Source organism: Notamacropus eugenii, chromosome 1 (genome assembly GCF_028372415.1).
Source record: "Notamacropus eugenii isolate mMacEug1 chromosome 1, mMacEug1.pri_v2, whole genome shotgun sequence".
Classification (NCBI taxonomy): domain Eukaryota; kingdom Metazoa; phylum Chordata; class Mammalia; order Diprotodontia; family Macropodidae; genus Notamacropus; species Notamacropus eugenii.
Genome location: NC_092872.1, coordinates 117,004,191 through 117,027,544, shown reverse-complemented (window position 1 = coordinate 117,027,544; position 23,354 = coordinate 117,004,191). Strand labels below are relative to the sequence as shown.

Below are 23,354 nucleotides of genomic sequence, written 5' to 3'. Positions count from 1 at the left end.
AAGTTTTTTCTTCATTATGGCTCTTGAGAATGGACAAGATTTAATCTTTGTGAGAAAGGATTTTTAAAACATTTAGGAAAAAAACATTTGAAATGCATTTAGATTTTTTGTTATATGAAAATGGTTGTTTGAGGAGGAGGAGAGCTTTTATCTCAGACATTTATGAAACCTCTAATGTGTGAAGTAATTATCTAGAATGTAAATGTTAGTGTAAAAAAACAAAAATGTGCATAGAATCCAGTGTACCCTTTACTGTATTTTAAGAAATCAGTATCTTGATATAAACTAATTGAGGATTGAGATACATGGATATCATTATTTCCATTTTAGCATGTTTTGGAAAGTACTAATTTTTTTATATATATATTAGGTCTGTATTTGCCAGAATTTCCAAATAGAATCTCACATTTTTGTGAAAAATACAAAATGTTAAATTATAAACCGTTTTGAGTGAAAAGATTACTTAGTATGATTCTGATCCTGTCTTCTTTGCCAGATTATAACAGTAAGAAGTCATAGAGTTATATAACTTTGAATAGTTGAGTTATAGATAAACTGCTTACTTGTGTGATGAAGACAGTTTCTTTGTTCTTGATCTTTTGCAGAAGTGGAGATAATCTATCTCTTAAGTGATATTATAAAGCTAATTATGAAGCTCTTACACACTTAGCAAAAGAAAGTATTTTATAAATGTACAATGATGTTATTTTGAGGAATTGAGAATTATAATCCTTTCAAGTAAAAGGATATAGTTGTACTTCAAAGAAAAGTAGGAAATTTATCAAGAAGAAAAGAATTTGTTGCCAAGTAGAGATAAAAATTGATAATAAATGATAGTTCTGGGTTCAGATTTTAGAGGCTGTCAGGAGGCACAATAACCTTAACATCTTTATTAACTTGGTAATTATATTTCTTAAACGAAAAACAAAAAAGCACATAGACTAAATACTGTAAGTTAATTCTAAATCTATAATCCAAGGGAGGTAACTGCCCCCAGGTTCATAATGAATTCCTATAATTTGAAATAATATGTATAATTTTAAACTTTTTTTGGTCTGCTGAAGAGGACTCAAAGTCTAATTTTATAAAAGCTTATTCAAGAATCATTATGTAAAAAAGCATTGTTCTTACTTTTAAGACCTGAGTTCGAGTCGCAATTTGGTCAAGCTGTGTTACATTGAGCGCTATGAAGGCAGTATGGTCTAGTAGAAAGAGAATTATTAGATTTGGAGTCAGAGAACATAGACTCACATTTTACCTTTTGGGTTATTACTTATTTAATTTTGAGCAAGTCCATTCTCCTGTCTGGGTCTCTGTTTTTGTCGTTTGTAAAATTAGGAGGGGGGATTGGGCTAGACCTTTTAAGTTTCCTTTTACCCCTGAATCCTATAAACCCAAGTTCCTTAACCTCTCTTAGACTGTGTTTCTTGTTATTTTGTTGTTTTTGTTATTATTTTCATCATCTTATATTGGCTATAGGGAATCATTTAAGCCTGAGTAGGCAAAAGATTTATACTTAAGACATATTATAGCTGATCTTCACCTCTAAATTTCATTAATTTGCATTCCAAGTTGTGAAAATTCCACTTTGTTAGATTCCAAATGAAAAAAGTTGCTGAATAAGTGAATATAAAGAAAGTTCTGATTATAACAAAGTCCATGTACATTGCCATTCATCCCATTTTAAAACATCACCCTAGTTTGTATTCAGTTTTTATTTAAAAAGCTTTTATGAAAAAATTTAAATACATCAACAGACCTGAACATTTTAATATGCAAAGGACAGAAAAAAGAATTTCTGTGACGTAGGTTTTTAAAAGTGTATGTGAAATTTAATAGTAGTAAAGTTTGCCTGCTTTTCTCCGTCCTCTTCTTACCTTCCTCTTCTGTTTATTTGTTCAGTATTTCTTTCATGCTTTTTTCTTTTTCATCACTATTATTACCCACCACCTTCCTCTTTCATTCCACTGCCTTCATTTAGAACCTGCCTTATTACATATATAGTCAAGTAAAGCAAGTCAAAACATTGAGTATCTGAAAATTGTATCGTTTTGCATTCCAGTCCTTCACCTCTTTGCCAAGAAGTAGGAAGCCTTCTGAAAGCATGATTGGTCACTGCATTGAATAGAATTCTGAAGTCTTTCAAAGTTTCTTTCCCCAGACCATTGTGGTCATTGTTCTAATTCCATTCACTTCACTTTATATGAGTTTACAGGTTTTCCAATGTTTTTCTGAAGATGTATTTGTCATTTGATTTGATAATATCATAGTAAAACCATAATCTGTAATTTGTTCGGTCATTCATCATTTGATGTGTGGCTCCCTTGTGTTTCCAGTTCTTTGCTACAACAAAAAAATGCTACTATGTGTGTGTAAACATAGAAAACATAAATATATAGAATATATATCTTTTTACTTGTGGACGCTTTCCCTCTCAGGCACCTGTGTATACTAAAATACTTGCAAGGTTCTGAATCTATCCTGAGTTCTTCATGTACTTTAAAGTAATGATAATTATATTTCTTTAAAAATGTTTAGCACTGGCTTTACCTAGAATTAACATGATATTAAAAAAGTGATTCTAGGGGAAATGGAGATATATTTTTCTTGAAGAACTGTCAGTGTTCATTTCCAGTCTAGAACCAAGTTTAACCTTTTCTGGTTGATGAAGTGAATGTTGAAACATTTATCAGCTGAATTATATAAATATAGAATCTTGGATGTCTTATAGTGACCTCCTAGTATGGGAACCTCCTCTTCCCACATGGATCACAAACCATTTCTGACTTCGAGAAGTCCTAGGGAGTTTCCTGAATCATATAGAGGTTAAGTGACTTACTTAAGATCCTGCATCTAGTTACTAATTGTCAGACTTGAGATATGAATCCAGGTCTTTCTGACCTCCAGTCCAGATCTTTAGCCATTGTGCTGCACTTCCTTTATCAGATGGCTTGCCCACTGTACATAGGGTTACTATTGAATGTAATGTAGATACAGTAAATGTTGAATTTATCTTAATGCTTACCCTGTTTTTTTTTTTTATCAGATTGTTCTGTTACAGTAAATGAAGTTTTATACTTATCTTAAATGTCATCTTGAGAAGATGTATCTGATTTTCACTAGTTAACATTTTTCAGATACTTTTTTGGATTTCACATTAAGAAGTAGTTTATGTAAATCTTTTCAAGGACTTAAATATTTTAGTCAGTGATTTAGCTAACCAGTCATTTATTTTAGTAGTTTTCAAGAGTGTGTTGGAAGTATTAATGTGTATTTGTTTGTTGTTTTTCTTAGAACTGTTCAATAGAAGAAATTAAAAAACTCTGCCAGGAACAGTTAGAACTTCTATCAGAAAAAAAGCTCTTGAAGATTCTTGAGGGTAAGACTGCATATATCTTTATTAAGTATAACTTACTATTACTTAGTTTGATATGAAAACATTTTTTTCATATTCACCTTCTTACCTTTGATTTCAAGATGGGGTAAGTTTTAATATGGTTTCATTCCCTAAAATACCAGCTATGGAGAAGGCCTGCTGAAATTCAGTTTTTTTCTTTCAACTTAAGTACATATAAAATAGAATATAATTTATACTAAAAATGAAAAATTAATTTAGCATAAAAATACTCTTTGATATGCTTAATCAAAATGTCTCAGGAAAAAGCAGCTGTTGAGAAGTTAGAAATTTGACTCACCTTCACTAGCCTGGTATACCATTGGAAAATGATTTAACTTGAAGTTAGAATACCAGGGTCTTGGCTGTGCTACTCACTATTTTTGTGCTCCTGGGCAAGTCCTGTAACTTCTCTGAGCCTCAGGTATTGGTATTGGTATTGATGCTACTTGTACAATCTTACTTAGAAAATTGTTGTGAACAAAGTTCTTTGTAAGCTCTGAAGTGTTATATGAATGTGAGTTGCTACACCTAATAACCTGTTTATTTGCTTTCAGTTATTTCATACATTTGTATAATTATATGTCCCCTGTAATTTCTGTTACAGTTAGTGACCTGGTCACTTAATAGTGGTATCAAAATAATCCTTGCATTTTTTCCTATTATTTGTATACCCGCCTGGGTCACATTACCTTCTTTGATCAAATAATTAACCATATGGGCCTAACCTTTCATCTAACAGTGCCAGCTTATAGTGTTAGAAAATTTCCTGGGGCAATAAGAAGTTATATGACTTGCCCAGTATCACACAGTGTTTATGTGTGAGAAGTGGGATCTATACCCAGATCTTTCTGACTCTGAAGCCAACTTTTAATTGACCTTTCTTTGCTAAGAATCATACCCTTAATTTCTTCTTTTTCATTCCAAAAAATCCTTCTTGGAAATGTATTGCAGTTTTCATGTTAGCCTTATTGGTCATAGAAAAAGAAATAGGCTGAATTTCTGGAGATAATAATTTAATCAGGATAAAAATAATTCTTTTGAATACTACAACTGAGGCCATACTCAAATATGTATGGATGTGTTCATGCACACAAAAGAATTACGAGCTTAAAAAGAGATAACTAATTTATTAATAAATAAAATACTGATCTTTTCAGGAGTAATAACTTTAAAATAAATTTTCAACAGCTGGAAGTTCTTCTCTCTAGGTGCCCTCACCTCTTTTAAAGAAAATGTAACACCTAAATATTTAAAAATAAAGTCAATGGAATTTAGGTGCAAAATTTCATATAAATTTCATTTACTAAGGTGAGAATGGAATCGACACTGATACGGAAGAAGAGGCAGATGATGGATCTAAGATGGGATCAGAATCAGTCAGTCAGTGAGTGAAAAAATTCATTTTGAGTTATTTGTATTGTTTAATGTGAGTCCTACCTTTAGTATATAATTGTTGATCTTAGCATGTAATTGTTTCGTTAACATGGAAGAATTTATTGGCTTTTTGGCTTAATCATTATAATTATTAATCCTTGCCTGTTTGCACCAAGAGCAGTGTCAACAGCTGTGGAGATCTGACCACAGTGCTTTCAACTTCTTCCATTTTTAATGAACTGTCATGTGGGCTTAACTTGAAAGAAGGAAGTTGGATACTGATGTTGGTTGACATTTTGTAGCCTAATTATTATTCAAGTTGTAAATCAAAATTGAACATGAATGGGATTATCATGTCATTCTTGTCCATTTATGTATGGCATTTTTTTAAGTATTCTGAAATAAATAGTTTGATACCCTGTAAGTATAGCTTAAAAAACACTCAACTACTTTGGTCTTATGATACATTTTCTCCTAAGCTTATTATATATGTAAGCATGCATGTGCAATGCATTATTGTATATGTAAGCATGCAAAGTGTATCATAGTAGGCTGTCTCTACAGAGTTAGAATTGTTAGACATTAGTCTTGTGTGAAAGACAGTCATGTTCACTGGATTGAAATCAGACACACTTAGTATTTCCTTTTTGGGGGTTAGGTCTCTTATAGGTTAAAGAACAAAGTTTAACTATCAAGATTTAGCTATACAATCACAATAGAATTTTGAAGTTTTAGAACTGAAATAGAAAGTGGAAAATATATAATCCCACCTTCATTTTAGGAGGAAACTAGCCGAGAAAAAGGGAAAGTGACTTTCCCTAAAATCATGTTAACTATTTAATTGTAGAACCCTGGTCTCTTGACTGTTTCATAGTGAACTTTCAGATACACCAAGTTGCCTTAGAGATTTCAAATAAAAAACAAAACAAAATTAAAAAACTGTCTATTTATACCTGTTTTATCCTCAAAATCAATTTTTACCTGGTGAAGGAGCTATAAGAGGTTCTAAAATGAAAGTGATTAGTAAAATTTGATGTTCATGATAGCCTAAAATATGTAACAATATAATCACAGTACGTGTGAGAAATACTAACTGGTAGAGAACAAGTCAGTGTTAAGTCACCATATTTATCATCTTTAAGAGCTTTTTGTTATATGATTGTGATTCACAGAATTAGAAATATGATAAATTTGAAATAATAAAAAAGTGGACTGTATTTAAAATGGACATTTTCTAATTCCCAAAACTAAGAAATTCTGAATTATTTTTTATCAATGCTCTTTGCTTTCCACCAATTAGAGCAGTTGTACTTTTCGTTATGTTAAATTACAAGATAAAGTTCATTTTTAGTAATGCTGAAGTTAAGAACTTTTGCAGTAGACTGTACATATACCCTTATGATGTGAATTACCAAATAATAAAAATGAGTCATTATTGTATTTAGAATATTTCTTTTCTACAAAATAAATTCCTGACATTAAGAGTTGCACTTTTTGCAACTCTTAAAACTTGAAGTGAGATAGTGTATAAGCCTTAGAGTAAGGAGATCATCTTTTGGATCCTGGATTTGGTACATACTGTAGGCAAGACTCCAAGCCTCAGATTCAGGTCATTGTTTTAGAGCTAAGTTCACCTTGTTTAATTTCCTTCAAATGTAAAATGAAGGCTAGGCCTACTTGTGTTACTTTTCTCATAGGGGAGTTGTGAGAAAATGGCTTTGTAAACCTTAAACTGTTATATAAATGTTAATTATTACTCATGTGTTTTCCCAGAAGTCTTATGAATCTGATGAAGAGGGCTTTAAACTAGAAATCTGGGGGAAGGGAAAAAAGTCCCCCCATGTGTTTGCTAAGCCAGATACCTTGAGACTGATTATCAGGTAGAACTCAGGAAGGCTATCAGTAGAGATGACCAATAATTCACAAGAGACCGTCCAACTAAAGAGAGTCTGGTATAAAAAAAGTAAAAAACCCTCAGACTCATACACAAATATAACAAAATATGCCTACTAAGATAAATTAAGATGCAGCTATGGATAGAAAGCTTTGGAGTCAGAAATCACGTACTCAGCAAGCATTTCCTAAGAGCTTACTATGTGCCAAAGACTGCTAAATGCTGGGTAAGACAAAAAATGAAATAGTTCCTGCACTCAAGCAGTTTATATGCTATAAGGGGAATTTATATGCTATAAAAGTCTGTGTGTGTGTGTGTGTGTGTGTGTATATGTATGTATGTATGTGTGTGTACGTGTACATACCTAGGGGAGGGAGGGAGGATGTTACCAATTGGGATCAGGAAATACATCCTGAAGAAGGTGTTGCTTGGCGTGCATCTTGAAGGAAGTGAGGGTTTCTTTGAAGCACAGGTAATGAAGGTGTGTATTATAGGAATGGGAGCCTGCCAGTGTGGCCAGATGATATTGTATATGAAGGAGGATGGATTGTGAAAGGTTTTAAAAGTCAAACTGTAGAACTATTTTTTATCCTAGATACCATAAGATAAGCTAGATAATAATAATATTAAACTGGAGGTGATTAGGTAACAGAGCAACATAGTCAAATCTGACTATAAGGAAAGTTATTTTGATTTATGTGTGGAACATAGTAGAGAGGGGAGAGGCTCAAGGCAGGGAAATCAATTAAGCCAGTGATCTAGTGATAAGGGACCATAACAAATTGGTGGAGAGGTGTTGTGTATGAAAGAAGTGTTGTAGAGACAGAAAATGATGAAGAGTATCTAAGTTATGGTATTGACTGAGGAAGTGACCCTGGACACGTCACTTAAATTTCTCATGTTCTAGGCATTTCTCTAAAGCTGTACTTAAAGAGTAAATACTGATATCATTAGTAGTTCCTCACTTGGAGTTCCATATAATAATGAAATCATAAATCTACTCCCAAAAATCTAAAATTAAAGACTTTTTATACCAGGAAATAATTTTGAACACAATAAACCAGAGATTTAGATAGCATCTGACAAATCACTATAATTTGACTATGGAAGAGTATACCCAGCTCTAAATGATTCATATGAAAAACAGGGGTAGTAAATGACCATTATAGCTTATGATATAGATTATGACTTTTAAAGTTTCTCCCAGTTCTAGGTCCTATAATCCTCTGATCATAAGGTATACCTCTGTGAAGAAATCCATGAACTATTGAGAAAGAAGTGTGGAAGTGTGATATGCATTTGGGTGAGGACCAGTGGAGTTAACAACAGAAAGACTATTGTTGTGGGAATACCCTGCAGTTCTCTGGGCCAGGAAATACACAGGGCCTTTAGGAAACTGCTTGTAAACCTTGCATGGAGGAAGAATATAGTACTGATGGAGTTTTTCAATTATCTCGATATCTTATTGAGTTCTCTCTTGGTCAGAAGGAGAGCACCAGAAAAAGTCTTTATCTTTTGTCAGTTCCCATCAGAAAGTCCAGAAAAACTTGAGAGATGCAACAGGATTAGAAACAGGCAAAGTCATAGTTTTCAAAAAAATACAAGAGGGCAGTGTCTTTAAACTAAATGGCTAGTGATCTTAACAGCAGAGTTCTAGAGTACATTATTAAAAAGATGTCGTGCAAGCATTTAGAAAGGGAAATGAAGAACAAGCATTTTCAAGAACAGGTTATGACAGACTGAAGTTCTTTATTGAAGGGCAATAAGTATATGGGCATGTTTTTCCTTTCAGCAATGCCTTTGACAATCTCTTGCTAGCCTAGTGTACTGAAGAAATGGAAAAAGGTGGGTTAGTTGATAATACAGGTTAGTTGGATTCAGAGATATTTGATGGACTAGATGTAAAGAGAAATAGTCATAGGTTCGATGCCAGTTTGTTTTGTAGAACATTTTTATCACTGACTTGGGTACAGTCGTAAAAGGCATGATTGTCAAATTTGCAGATGACACAAACTCATAGAGATGGCTAAGAGATAATGCTGAATGGCATTTCGAATCCCCAAAGATCTCAGTAGCCTAGAATAATGGGTCAGTTCTATTTAAGATCAAATTTATTTGGGATAAATTGTGAACATGAGTTTAGAAAAATTGATTTTACAGGTACAAGTTTGGGGAGCTACCAGATGGTAGTTTGAATAAAGAGCTGGAGGTTTTACTAGAAAACAGGTTCTTAGCTGGGAGGGACCTGAGAATTCATCTCCTTCTGACACATTTTACGGATGAAGAAACTGAAACTAAGAGAAATTAAGTGGCTATTCTTGTAGACATGTTAAATCAGGGTGGGGAGCCTACAACCTCCAGGCCACATGTGGCCCTCTAGGTCCTCAAGTGTGGCCCTTTGAATCCAAACTTCACAGAACAAATCCCCTTAATAAAAGGATTTGTTCTGTAAAACTTGGACTCAGTCAAAAGGCTGCACCCAAGGATATAGAAGGCCACATATGGCCTCAATGTGTTCCCCACCTCTGTGTTAAGTTCAACAAAACTTAAAAGATCTTATTGCCTTTCCTTTCCGAATCATCTGCTTCCAAATTTTAATTTTGTGGAAGGCAGCATCTAATCTCACATGTTCATAAGCAATGCATTATTGTAGTTTTCTCATTCTCCTTTACTCCACATATTCAGTTAGTTAACAAAGTTCACCATTTCTACCACCAGCATCTTCTGTCTACTCACATAACTGCCATTTTAGTTCAGGCTTTTTTTTAACCTCTTGCCTAGATTATTGCAATAGCCTGCAATAATATAGTCTTCCTGCATCAAGATTCTCCCTTTTCCAGTCTGTCCTCCATACTATTGCCTAAGGAGTTTTTGTTAAGACCTGATATGATCATGTGAACTCCTTCATTCAGTCAACTCCAGGGACTTCCTATTGTTTCTGTGAAAACATTTAAGCTTCTCTTTTGCTTTTGAAGCCCTATGTAGCCTGGCTCCCAATCTCATTGGACATTATTCTTGCTCCTACACTTAGCAATCCAGATAAATTGGCCTCTGTTGTTCACAGGAGTATACTCTCCTTACCTCTGCCTCACAGAGTCCCTCTTTTAAGGTTGAACTCAGGCATCATCTTCTGCATGAATCTTTTCCTGATCTCCACAACTATTAGAACTCTCCTTCCTAAACCACCTTGATCTTAACTACTTTGTATTTCTTGACCTCATTTTTATATTTATATATTTTTATATGTACATTAGAATATAAGGTCCTTATGAGTGAGTATTATTTTATGTACTTGAATCCCCAGGCCTAGCATAGTACCTGGCATATAATAGATGCTTAATAAATACTTGTTGATTGACTGCTTGCACAAGGTCGTCATTAGTGTCAGAGCTGAGATTTGAACTTAATTCCTCTGATTCCAGATCCACTCTTTTTGCTGTTCAATATGAAAAGCAGTTTAATATGGCTTCCCAAAAAGCTAGTAAAATCTTAAGCTTCCTTAAGAAAGTCATAGTGTACTGCATTAGGATAGTGGTAACTGGTATCTAGTAATCTTGAGTCTGTTACAGACTCATGGATCTATTGCTAAAAGAGACCTTAGGTGTCATTTAGTCCAGCCTCCTTATTTTGTAAATGAGAAAGCAGGCCCAAGAAGAGAAACAGCTTTCCCAGAGTCATAAGATTAGTAAGTGTCAGAACCAGAATTTGATCTCAGGTTCCTGTGATTCAGAATCCATCATTTTAAGTTGATTATTTTTTCCATTACACCATTCTGTCTCTATAAGGAATGGGTTTGGTTCTGGGCACTACTTTTTAGGAAAGACATTGATTGTAGAAGAAGGCATTTGATTGGCTTGGTCCAAAGGATACAACTAGGTGTAATGGGCAGTATTTTCGAAGATGTAAATTAAATATAAGGATAAATTTTCTAACAATTAGAGTAGTTACAAAGTGGAATGGGTGACTCAGAAGGTTCCTGGAATTTTTCAGGTTGTGTCTGGATGACCGCTTGTCTAGTACGTTGTAGGATTTTGGGGATTTTTCCCATTTATGTATTTTTTTAAAACAACTTTTAATTAAAATTCTTTTAATAGGTATTCCTACAACAGTGTTTCTTTTTTCTAGTTCATAAGATCTTAAGGGAGCAGGTATATGTCACTTTTAGAATCCTTGCCTAGTTCATAGTATTGCATTTTATAAATTTAGGTATTATGTAGGGATCATATTCACAGAGGTATAGTGGGTGATTGTAAGTACCTAAATCAAGAGCTTGTGCTACTTTTTAAAAATTGTACTAGGAGTTTTTCAGCTATTCATCTGTGATCATAGTTAAATGAGATCATTTAACCTTCTCTAGGCTTTAGCTTCTTCACCCACAAAATTGACAGTTGTGTAGGAGTCAGTGATCTGATTTCTTTTATATCCAAAATCAAATATAAAACTTGCTGACATTTAAAGAGCTTCATGCCCTTCCCTTTCCTATCTTTCCCTCTCTGAGCTCTGAAATACGGTGACTTGAATTTGTGCTGCTGTTGTTCAGTTGTTTCAGTCTTGCCCAACTCTTTATGACACCATTTGAGGTTTTTTGACAAAGATACTGAATGATTTGCCATTTCCTTCTCTGTCTCATTTTGCAGATGAGGAAACTGAGGCCAGCAGGACTAAGTGACTTGTTAGTAAGTGCCTGAGGCTGGATTGGAACTCAGGAAGATGAGTCTGAGTTCATGCACAGCACTCTTACCTGCTATACTACACATCCCTCCCCTTGACACTGTATTTGCTGCTCCTTAAATAAAACAAGCCATCTCATTGTAACTTGAGAGAAAAAAAAGTCTGAAATTTTCCATGCAGTATTTCTACAGTTACAGCAAATCTCCAAAGAGAAATAACAGTAGAAGGACTAGAGATAAATTTTATTTTAAAAGCCATTGTGCTCCCATCCGGCGGAACGTTAGACATAGCTGGCCAGAAGAAATAAGCTTGCTCAGCACAAGCACATCCTTCCTTCTCTATCAGCTTAATTTAAATGAATAATAGCAAAAATTCAAATGCACATCACAGGTCATAGAAAAGTAATTAGTACTAGTAGGAGAATGTCAAAAGTCAGCAAGGTCATGTGTTTATAATAGTTCTAAAAAAACCAATCTTACCTTTTAAATAATAATTAGAACTATATAATAGTAATTACTGGTAGTCTTAATGGTGGTAGATTCAGTGTGCCATTTGATCATTTTTTATATCAGCAGAATCCTGATATATGTTATGGTATTAGATATTAAGTAGATTATTTATTTCTAACCCTTTTTAATTTCACAAACTGATAAATATTAGAATTTGTTCAGAGTACACAGTGACAAAATGCTACTTTGAATTTAGTAATGCTTTTTAAGTGAACTTGTATTTTATTAATCATAATAGCATCTATATATACTTGTAAAATAATTATGTTTGGGAAGTAATCAGTTTACAGAAAGAAGTTATTTTTGATTAGTTAAGGACTCATTAGATATGAGTGGTGTTGCATATTTTGTTATCAAACCCTCTAGTGCAAAGGTATTAAACATATAGCCTGTAGCACTCACTGAGCGTGGCATGAACCAGATTACTATGCAATTGGGAAATATTTGTAAAGTAAAAAAACTACAGTAAAACATTACGTTTCAAAACTAAGTTAGTATGCTACCTGCAGGAATCCTTATGTATGCATTAGTGGCCTCGGTTTTTGTTTGAATTTAATGCTACTGTTGTATTACCAGTGCTTCTTACAGAGGTAGGCACTCAATAAATATTTGTTGAATTGAACTAGAACTGGAAGTACATCAAAATGATACTGGTTGGTGCACATGATTCTATTATTTAAGGATTAACAGGAACATTACATGGCAATAGCAGCCATCACATTTTCTGGTTTTATTATCTCTTTCTAAATGACATTGAATTTTTTCCTGATTTCTTTACCTTGTAAAATATGTAATACATAGATGCAGATTTCATATTTTGTAAAAGAAGCAAAGGATTAAATTTTAGTAAGACCTCAAAATACATAATCCTCAAAGTGACTAGTATATTTTTTTACATCACACATCTTTGTAATATTGGTAAATATAGGAAGAAAGGGCTAGAAATGGTATCAACTAGTAAAATTTTGGTAGGATACCAAAGTTAGAGATGTTAAAATAACTGGGTTTTTTTGTACTTTCAAATATTTTGGAAATCTTGGGGCTTTGGCAGTAATAGGCTGAGAGAGATACTGCAAGTCCGTGTCTATCTCACTTCTTTATGGAAATTCTCCATCATTCATTTTTCCTAGTATGCTAATTGTATTTTTTTTTTTTTGTTTTTTATTTTTTTATTTTGATTTTTAATGTTTAACAATCACTGCCATACAATTGAGATTTTATCCCCCCCCCACCTACCCCCCCACTACCCCCCTCCCTCCCCACGACTGCATACAATTCTGTATAGATTCTACATATACTTTCCTATTGAGTATATTTTCACTATAGTCATGCTATGTAGTCAGACTAAAATAAATGAAAGAAATCGTATAACAAATCTGAACATGATACACAAACACATACACGTACACAAACATGATCTGCTACATTTTGTGAGTGACTTCCATGTTTCTTTCTCTGAGTGTGGAAGGCATTTTGCCTTGAGAACCACCTTTGGGATTTTTTTTTTTTTATAAGAAGTTTTTGTGTTATTACAAAAATCCAAGTCTTCCAGAAAAAACTCTCACACACTGTGGTTGTTGCTGTGCACAAAGTTCTCCTGGTTCTGCTCCTTTCACTCAGCATCAGGTCATATAAGTCCTTCCAGGCCTCTCTGAAGTCTTCTTGTTCATCATTTCTTATAGCACAATAGTACTCCATTACATTCATATACCATAATTTATTCAGCCATTCCCCAATTGATGGACATCCCCTTGACTTCCAGTTTTTGGCAACTACATAGAGTGCTGCTATAAATATTTTTGTACATGTGGGACCCTTTCCCATTTTTATGATCTCTTGGGGATATAGTCCTAGTAGTGATATTGCCGGGTCAAAGGGTATGCACATTTTTGTAGCCCTTTGGGCATAGTTCCAAATTGCTCTCCAGAATGGTTGGATGCGCTCGCAGCTCCACCAACAATGAATTAGTGTTCCAACTCTCCCACATCCTCTCCAGCATTTATCATTTTCTTGTTCTGTCATGTTTGCCAATCTTATAGGTGTGATGTGGTACCTCAGAGTTGTTTTGATTTGCATCTCTCTAATCAATAGTGATTTAGAGCATTTTTTCATATGATTATAGATATCTTTAATTTCTTCCTCTGAAAATTGCCTGTTCATATCCTTTGACCATTTATCAATTGGGAAATACTAATTGTATTTTTTAAGTATTCTTTGTTGATTATTTTCTGCATGTAAAACTCTCATTTCTGACCTGAATTCATTTCTAATTGTGTCTTCTCAGAGTTTTATTTATCTTTTGAAGTGCTTTATCATGAGGTGCTTTTGAGGTTCTAAGGTCTCCTTAGAAGGGTGAGGGGGGACAGAAGATCTGTAGGATTCTGTCTTTTGGCAGGTACTATTAGTTCACTTTCCTTTGTGTTACAATATCTGCTAATAGTTCTTTGGTTTCATTCATTTCCTCTTTAATATTTAGGATCATCTCTGTTGATATACCTATTTGTGTGCTATGCCTTTATTAAGATTTTTTTTTCCTCTTGTTATCGTTGGTGTTCTGGTCTTTGTCTTGCATTTCCTGTCACACTCTGACTTCTCTTGTTGTATGTGTATGTTTAATATTTCCACTTTTCTACCTTTTTTGGTAGTCTTTAGGTCTCATTACTTGGTCAGTTTTTATAAAGGTGCCACGTTGAGTTAAGGGGTATATAAATTCCTTTCTAATCTTGTTTAATTATTTGAGCTCTGTCATCTCTAATTTTTAAAAGTTCTTCTCAAGACCTTGACTTTTGTTTATCTTTTAGTTAGATTTGTCTAGTTCTGAAGGAGCTACATTAAGTCCCCCATTATTATGGATTGTAGTTTTACTATATATTCCAATTTGACTAAGTTTCCTTTACTCATTTAGAAACTACGCTATTGTATAGTATTAAGTATTGATTATCTATGGTACCTTTAAGCTTAATGTATTTAATTACACTGCTAATTAATCTTTTTATTTTGGCTATATTTACTGTAATCTTATCTGAAGTGATTGCTACCTCTGCTTTTTAGTTTAGCTTAAGTATAATAGATTTTGCTCTAACTCCTCATTTTAACTCTCTGTGAATCTTTATTTCATGTGTATTTTTTGAAAACAATAGATTGTTGTATTGTTTTCTTATCCATTCTCTATTCTTCCTTTTTATGAGTTCATCCCTTTCATATTCATATAATTGTGTATTCCCCTCCATCTCTCTTTCTTGTCCTTTTTTCCATGTTTTGTTCTACCTGCCTCTTCAAATAAGGTGGTAGAAGAGAATGAGTTTACCTGCCATTTGTGATCCTATAAGTGAAACAACTGGTTTCTTCTCTGTTGCAGTTCTTCTGTTGCCCTTGCCCTGCCCCTTGACCCTAGGTTTTTATTCTTCCTTCCATTCCTTTTAATCCTCCCTTTACATTCCTTCCTCTAGTATTTGGGTTTGTTTTGCTTATGATTATTCCTTTAATTATTCTGGCTTTCCTCTTTGACATTTCTTTGTCCTTCCCTGTCCTTGTCTCCTTCTACTTTTCTTTCGAGTTTTATTTATTTCTGTGTCAAAATCTCTGTCTGAATAATTGTGTTCAATTTTCCTTTATCTGACTTAGATGAAAGTGATTCATGGGATGCCTGTTCCCCATCTCTCTTCTTCTATGATTATATACTTATGTACCTCTAATATGCAGTAGTGATTTCTCTCCCTTTCTTCCTTCTTCTCCATTAGAGTATTCTCTCTTTTCTATTTTGATATTCTAAGACCATTAAAGCAGAATAAAGCCACCCAGAATAAAACCTTTTTCTGTGACCCTTAAACATATCAGAGTTATAAGAAAACATTTGTTTATTATTATTCTGTTAACACATAAAGAATTCTTCCCCACGTATTCTCTTTCAATTAAAGAAATACATGGACCTTTCTATGTTTCCCTTAGAGCTTGTGTTTCTCTTTCTAGTAAATGTCTATGGTTATCCCTTCCATATTGTGGGGATTAGGGTTGTGACACCCTGGGAAATCTGGACTCCACGCAAAATTTTTTGGCCCTCCTTTCATATCAGAGAAGAAGTCTGAATTTTTTCTTTTTCTTTTATGGGATGTTTACAGTATCTTATTGTAAAATTTGGGTTAAGTATTTAGTCTTAAGCTTTGTGTCATCTATTGGCCTTCATGTGTTGTCTGCAGCTTCTACAAAACCCCTCCCAAATTCCCATTTATTTTTTTATGCCACCCATGACATTGAAACTGTGATGGGGAAAGTCGTGATGTGGAAGGGATAACTGTACTCAGTTCTGACAGGTTGATGGTACAGTGAATAGAGTACTGGGCCTAGAGTTAGGAAGACATGAGTTCAAATCTGTCCTCAGCTAGTTTTCTACTTTTGTGACTCTGGGCAAGTTATTTAACCTCTGTTTGCCCCAGTTTCCTCAACTGTAAAATGGGAATAATTATAGTATCTATTTCTCAGGGTTGTTGAGGACCAAATGACATAAAATATTTGTACAGTGCTTACAGGGCCTTCACATAATAAGTAATTATTAAGAAGTCCTCCCTCCCTCTCCACCTTCTTTCCTTCCCTTTCCACCTTCCCTCCCTTTTATAAATAGTTTGTAACATTTTGTTTATAAACATTTACTTTTCACTTTTTGAAAGGTCATATTAAGAGGTCTCCCTTTAGAATAGTAACTTCAGAGTCTTATGTGATTTCCCCTTATGACTCCTTGGTACTTGAACTTTTTTCTTTCTGGTTGCTTGTAATGTTTTCTTTTTCAGGCTAAAGTCTGGATTTGAGCTATGACATTTCTGGGAGTTTTTGTTTGGGGTTTTTTTCTGGGGTTGACTAGTGGATTCTTTCTCTTGTAACTTTGTTGTCTGTTTCTAAGAGTTCCAGGCAGTTTTCATTTATAATTTCTTGAAGTATGGTATCCAGACTTAAAAAAAAATTTTTTTTGGAATCCTCTTTTCCAAACAATCTGATAATTCTTAGATTGTCTCACTTTGACCTGTTTTCCAGGTTAGCTTTTGATAAAATATTTCTTAGATTTTCCATTTTTTCCCTAATCTTTTTGATTTATTTTACTATTTCTTGTTTTATTGAGTCATTTTCTTTCTGGCACATACTAATTTTTAAGCCATTTAATTTTAGAGTGTGGTTTTCTACAGTCTGTTCTAAGGTGTCAGTTTTCCTTGCCATTCTTTCCTCCCTAGTTTTTCCATTCTGTATCTCTTGTTTCATTTCTTCCAGGTATTCCTGCAGTCCCTGTGACCAGGACATTTTTTTCTCCGAGGCTTTACCTGGACTTGTTGTGGGGTCGCTATCCTCTTCGGGCTTTAGCCCCTGGGCATCTCTCAAACCAAGGTATTTCCTTGTGGTTTTTAGAGTTTTCCTTGGTTGCTCATCTCATCCATCCATTATCTAGGATGTGGGGATTGGGGAGGAGTTGTTCTTCAGTTATGCTCTGGGATTTAATAGGGCATGCAGGGCCTTTCTGGTCCTGAGCATAGTGGACCAAACGAGGCCCTTCCTTCATGGAATTCTGAAATTTTTCTGGTGTTGGACTCTGCCTGGCAGCTTTTTCTTAAATTACTGAACTCAGGGGCTACTACTCCTATTCTTAATTACCATCTCAGTTTTCAGGTTTATTACAGCTTGATTTTGACCTCTGAGCTGGGTTCAGGCCACTAGTGACATATTTTTTTTTTTTTTTGGAAGGAAGGAAGCAAACATTTATTTGATTCTTTTTCTTTTTAAAAATAATTTATTTTTAGTTTTCAAAATTTCACTTCCATAAGATTTTGAGTTTTAATTTTTCTCCTCTTCTCTTCTCAAGATGATATACAATCTGATATAGACTTTATTTATACATTCATATTAAACATTTTCACATTAGTCATGATGTAAAGAAGAATTAGAACTAATGGGAGAAATCACAAAAAAAGAAAAAAAAAGAAAAGAAAAGGAGAGCAAATAATATGCTTCCATCTGCATTCAGACTCTAAAGTTTTTTTCTCTGGATATGGATAGCATTTTCCATCATTAGTCTTTTGGAGTTGTCTTAGAGAAAGGCTAAGTCCATCAAAGTCAGTCATTGAACAGTGTAGCTATATCTATGTACAATGTTCTTCTGGCCATTTCACTCAGCATCAGTTCATATAAATCTTTACAGGTTTTTCTGAAGTCCACTTGATCATTCCTTTTCATGCTTCTCTTGATTCTTGTGTTTGGAAGTTAGATTTTCTTTTCAGCTCTGGTCTTTTCATCAAGAATGCTTGAAAGTCCTCTATTTCACTGAATGACCATATTTTCCCCTGAAGTATTATAATTAGTTTTGCTGGGTAGGTGATTCTTGGTTTTAAACCTTGTTCCTTTGACTTCTGGAATATCATATTCCACGCCCTTTGATCCCTTAATGTAGAAGCTGCTAGATCTTGTGTTATCCTGATTGTATTTCCACAATACTCGAATTGTTTCTTTCTAGCTACTTGCAATATTTTCTCCTTGACTTGGGAATTCTGGAATTTGACTACATTGTTCCTAGGAGTTTCTCTTTTTGGATCTCTTTCGGGAGGTGACCGGTGGATTCTTTCAATATTTATTTTTAATATTCTTTCAATATTCTATTCAGTATTCAGTTTACATTATTTCAATATTTAGAACCCTCTGGTTCTAAAATATCAGAGCAGTTTTCCTTGATAATTTCATGAAAGATGATTTCTAGGGTCTTTTTTTGAACATGGTTTTCAAGTAGTACCATAATTTTTAAATTGTCTCTCCTGGATCTATTTTACAGGTCAGTGGTTTTTCCAATGAGATATTTCACATTATCTTCCATTTTTTCATTCTTTTGGTTTTGTTTTGTGATTTCTTGGTTTCTCATGAAGTCATTAGCCTCCATCTGTTCCATTCTAATTTTGAAAGAACTATTTTCTTCAGTGAGCTTTTGAATCTCCTTTTCCATTTGGCTAATTATGCTTTTTAAAGCATTCTTCTCCTCATTGGCTTTTTGAACCTCTTTTGCCAGTTGAGTTAGCCTATTTTTCAAGGTGTTATTTTCTTCAGCATTTTTTTAGGTCTCCTTTAGCAAAGTGTTGACCTGCTTTACATGCTTTTCTTGCATCTCCCTCATTTCTCTTCCCAGTTTTTCTTCCACACCTCTTACTTGATTTTCAGAGTCTTTTTTGAGCTCTTCCATGGCCGTTCTTCTGAGGCCATTGCATATTTATTTTGAATGTTTGGGAGGCAGAAACCTTGACTTTTATGTCTTCCCCTGATGGTAAACGTTGTTCTTCCTCATCTGAAAGAATGGGAGAAAATACCTGTTCACCAAGAAAGTAACCTTCTATAGTCTTATTTTTTTTCCCTTTTTTGGGCATTTTTGTAACCAATTACTTGACTTTTGGGTGCTTTGTCAAGAGTAGAGTATACTCTGGGAGCCTGTAAGATCTTAGTTCCTCCAAGGTGACAGTCAGGCCTGCACACTGCTCTGGGAGCAACCAGGAGCTTTTCTGCCCAGAATCTGTGAGTACTAGAATTCCCTCTCTGCAACTGCCTCTAGTTCCACCACGCCAGCACTCAGGGCTGAGATTCAGATCAACTGCTCAAATCCCCCAGGGACTTCAGGGGGAGGGTTCCCAGGGCTAGGCCAGTGTGAGATTAAGATCAGCTGCTCAATTCCCCCTGGACTTTAAGCTGAGGGCTCCAACAGTGAACAGTGGCTGCTGCCTGCCAAGGACACTGCAGCCACCACCGCCACCTAGGGCTGGAGTTAGAGGAAGATGCTACTCCCTTCTTGCCCAGCTGAAAAAGCTCTCTCACTGACCTTTGAAGCATCTTTGTTGCCTGGAGGTTGAGGAATCTGAGAATCTCTGCTGCTGCTGGCTATTCCACCCCTGAGGCCTACTGTGGTCCTATTCCTCCCTGTGCTGCACAGCCAAGGCTAGGCTGAGCTCCACTCCACGTCTGGTGTGACAGACCTTTCCTGAAAGCCTTCAAGGTCACCCTGGGCTGGAAATCTCCACTTTGTCTTTCTGTGGCTTCTGCTGCTCTAGAATTTGTTGAGAGTCATTCTTTACAGGTATTTTATGAACTGTGGAGGAAGAGCTAGATTATGTGTGTCTTTCTTCTCCTCCATCTTGACTTCGCCCTCCACTGGCGCCATATTTAACCCTGTCTGGAACACCTTGATGCTCCTCATTGCTTGGGCTAGGCTCAAATTCTTTTTTGCCCAGATGGAGTCCTGGGATGGGCCTTCTCAGGGATGTCTTGAAGTTGATCTTAGGTATTTAGATTAAGAAAGGGACTTCACATGTTCTGAGTAGGTGCTGCATGGCATTCTCTGCCTGATTGGCCCTGGGGACTGCTAGGCCCAGGCAGGGAATGCTTTGTTTGCCCCAAAAGCTCCAGGGTCAGTTTGCCTTTGGCCTGAAGCTTTCTTGTTCCAGGATATCTGTAAGCTTGTGGAATCTCCTGTCTAGATTCTTGGATTGGGTCAGGGAATCTAGAAGTAGTTTTTTGTCTCTTGTTTGAGTGATGCATCTATAAACTTAGTTGGAGTGGATCTGGGATCCTCTGAATGCCTCCATCTTCCCACCCTTGCTTTTTTTAAAAAAAAAATTTTTTTTCTTTATCTACTTGACAAACTTTACCAAACATGAATATTTCTATATCCAAAAAGAACAGAAGATTATGCATGAAACCATGAATCTGTAATGTTGTATTTTATTTTAAATTGAAAACAGTTGTACGAACATTTTGCTGTTTGTCTCTCTGAACTTCCTCCTTCTCTCTTCTGTGTATTTTTAAATGTTTCAATTTATCTTCTCTTTTGTTTAAGAATCACTACTTCCACCAGTAACCACTCCTTATTCCCCCCACCGAAAGTCCCTCCCTCAAAGCAAATATATATGGTTAAATAAATTCCCATATTGACTTTACTGAAACTTATACCTCTAGTCTTTCATCTCTTTCCCAAGAGGTTGGAACTATGATTTCTCATAATTCTCCTAGATTTTTTATTGATCATTGCATTGATCTAAATTTGTGATCAAATGTCATGAACGTTAACTGTGCATTTCCTTCAAACGCATGATATTTTGCTTTTTTTCTCTCTTTGACCCTGCACCACCCTCCTTCACTTTGTAAAAAAGGAAATGGTAAAAGAGAAGAGATGCAGTCAATACTTTGTTGTTGTTATGTCCAATTCTTCATGACCCTGTATTGTCCATGGAATTTTCAGGATGGTTTGCCATTTACTTTTCCGGTGGATTAAGGCAAACAGAGGTTAAGTGCCTTGCTCAGGGTCACACAGTTGTAAGTCTCTGAGGCCGGATTTGAACTTGGGTCTTTCTGACTCCAGGCTCAGCACTTTATCCTATGAGCCACCTAGCTATCAACACTAGTAGCCTGTAATTGAAGTAGTCTGCCTGAATTCCTTGCTCCTCCTCTCTTCACCTAGATCTCAATTACTGGTTTTTATACATTCTGTCTCTCCTTAATTCCTTAGCCTAAACTGACATTTGTTTTGCTTGTGACTCTTCCCTTTTGGCTTTTGTCCTCCCTCTTAAGCCCCCTCTTTTCTCTCTGTCTTTTCCTATTTCTTTGTTGAATCTAATGATTAATACATTAAACTATTTGTGTTTGTGTGCTGAATTCTTTTGCCTAGTTCCTATAGAGTGAGGTTCATGAGATGGCTGCTTTGCTGCTTCCTTCCCTCCACGTTAGTATACTTTTCTTCTGCACTTCAGTGATAAGAAATAGTAAGTTTGTTTTTCTTGTTTCTCATTTCTTTCTTTCTGTATTCCTTTTTCCCATCCCTTTTCTTTTTCTCCCTCAAACCCAACAAAACAGAACAAACCCAGTCCCATGTTTTGTGTTTGTGTTATTTAATTTCTCTGTGATATTTGAAGACATATTCTGAAGCAATACCTGTCTTCTCTCTTGGTGTATAAGCACTTAATCTTTTAACTCCTTATAACTGCTCAAATTGATTTACTCTTTTGGGTTTCTCTTGTTTCTATTGTTAGCATTTCAAAGATTCTATGTAGTTGTGGTCTTTTCCTCAGGAATTTTTGAAAGTCCTCTATTCTTGAAAGGATTTCTCTTACTTATAGGATCAGGTTTTGTCAAGTAAGTTTTGTTGGTATAAACTTTTGTCTTTTGTCATTTGAAATATTATATTAGAAGATTTTTCTTTCTGTTGAGATAGTAGCTGCCAGATACTGTATTACCTTAACTTTGTTTCTTTGTACTTGAACTTCTTTCTATCTTCTTTATAATATTGTTTTTCTTTTACCTAGAAGTTCTGTATTTTGGCTATGACATTTCTGGGAATTTTCATCTTGGGGTTTCTTTCAGGAAGTGACTGATGTAGTCTTTATGTTTTCCCTTTGACCTCTGCTTCTAATAAATTTGGACCATTTCATTTTGATTACTTGAAATAAAAAATTTCTTGAAAATATTCAGTAGTCTTCTGATCCTTAAATTATCTTTACTTAACCTCTTTCCCGGCTCAGTTATGTTTAATAGTAGATATCTTAAGTGCTCTTCAATTTTTTTTTTAGTATTTTAACTTTGTTCTAATGTTTTCTAATGTCTCCTGTTGCCATTGAACACTCTTTATTTCTGTTCTTCAGAGTATTATGCCGGCTTCTTCTACCTTCATGTGTCTGGGCTTAGAGTTTTGGCAATCTTTGTTGTCCCCATTAAAATTCTATGGTTGACTGTCTCTTATCATGGTATTGCTGTGGTCTGTTGTTCTCTCTCTCATGGGGTTTTTCTGGTTAGGATCTTGTCTCTTCTCCTCTCTCTAGGACCTCTAGTCAGCTTCTTTGGTTTTCTGCTCTCCCTGGTGTTCTCTTAGTTAGGGTGCTGCTCAAAGGTTCTGGCCTGTTTACCGCATTTGTGCTAACTCTTTGGCATGACCCTTTTTCCACAGTCTCTGCCTTTTGGTTAGTCATTAAACATTTATTAAATGCCTACTGTGTGCCAGGCAAGGTAGATGCTCATATGGTGGTGAGAAGAAATGATACAAAGACACTCTCACACCCTCTCTGAAGAACTTTGGAATTGATTATGTGACATGGGAGAGGCTGACAAAAGCACCACCCAGCGTGACATGCCGACATCAAAGAAGGTACTATTTATTCTTTATGAGCAAAGCAGAATTGCAGTAGCTTAAAAGAAACATGAAAATCACAAATTAAGAGACATCTCCACCCCAAATGTTCATATGGACTGCATGTACCTGGCCTGTGGTAGAGTTCTGAGCCTACATTGGTTTGATCAGCCACAGTTGAATACACACTTGACTCTAACAGTGATGTCATTTTGGTCCTGTTTAAGAATTAAGGAAAACATCCAACCAACTGCCAGATATTGACCCAAGTGTTGAGAATTAAAAGAAAGATAAAAGATAATCTATGCTCTTGAGGAGCTCACAATATAGTGGTAGAGATAATGTATAAAATAATTATTTGCAAACAAGTTATGTATAGACTGA

At 35.1% G+C, this 23,354-nt stretch overlaps 1 protein-coding gene across 2 annotated transcripts in view; it reads left to right on the top strand.

The window, feature by feature from the left end:
- The window catches only part of CAAP1 (caspase activity and apoptosis inhibitor 1), a 71,640-nt gene that overhangs the window by 7,192 nt on the left and 41,094 nt on the right, over positions 1-23,354 (top strand). Inside the window, exons 3-5 of one of the 2 annotated variants that reach the window (XM_072612447.1) lie at positions 3,295-3,379; positions 4,706-4,781; positions 17,102-17,215. In XM_072612447.1, coding sequence (XP_072468548.1) covers positions 3,295-3,379; positions 4,706-4,781; positions 17,102-17,215 — 275 coding nt within the window. The remainder of the gene's footprint in view (positions 1-3,294; positions 3,380-4,705; positions 4,782-17,101; positions 17,216-23,354) is intronic. The other variant, XM_072612456.1, reaches the window with a different exon arrangement.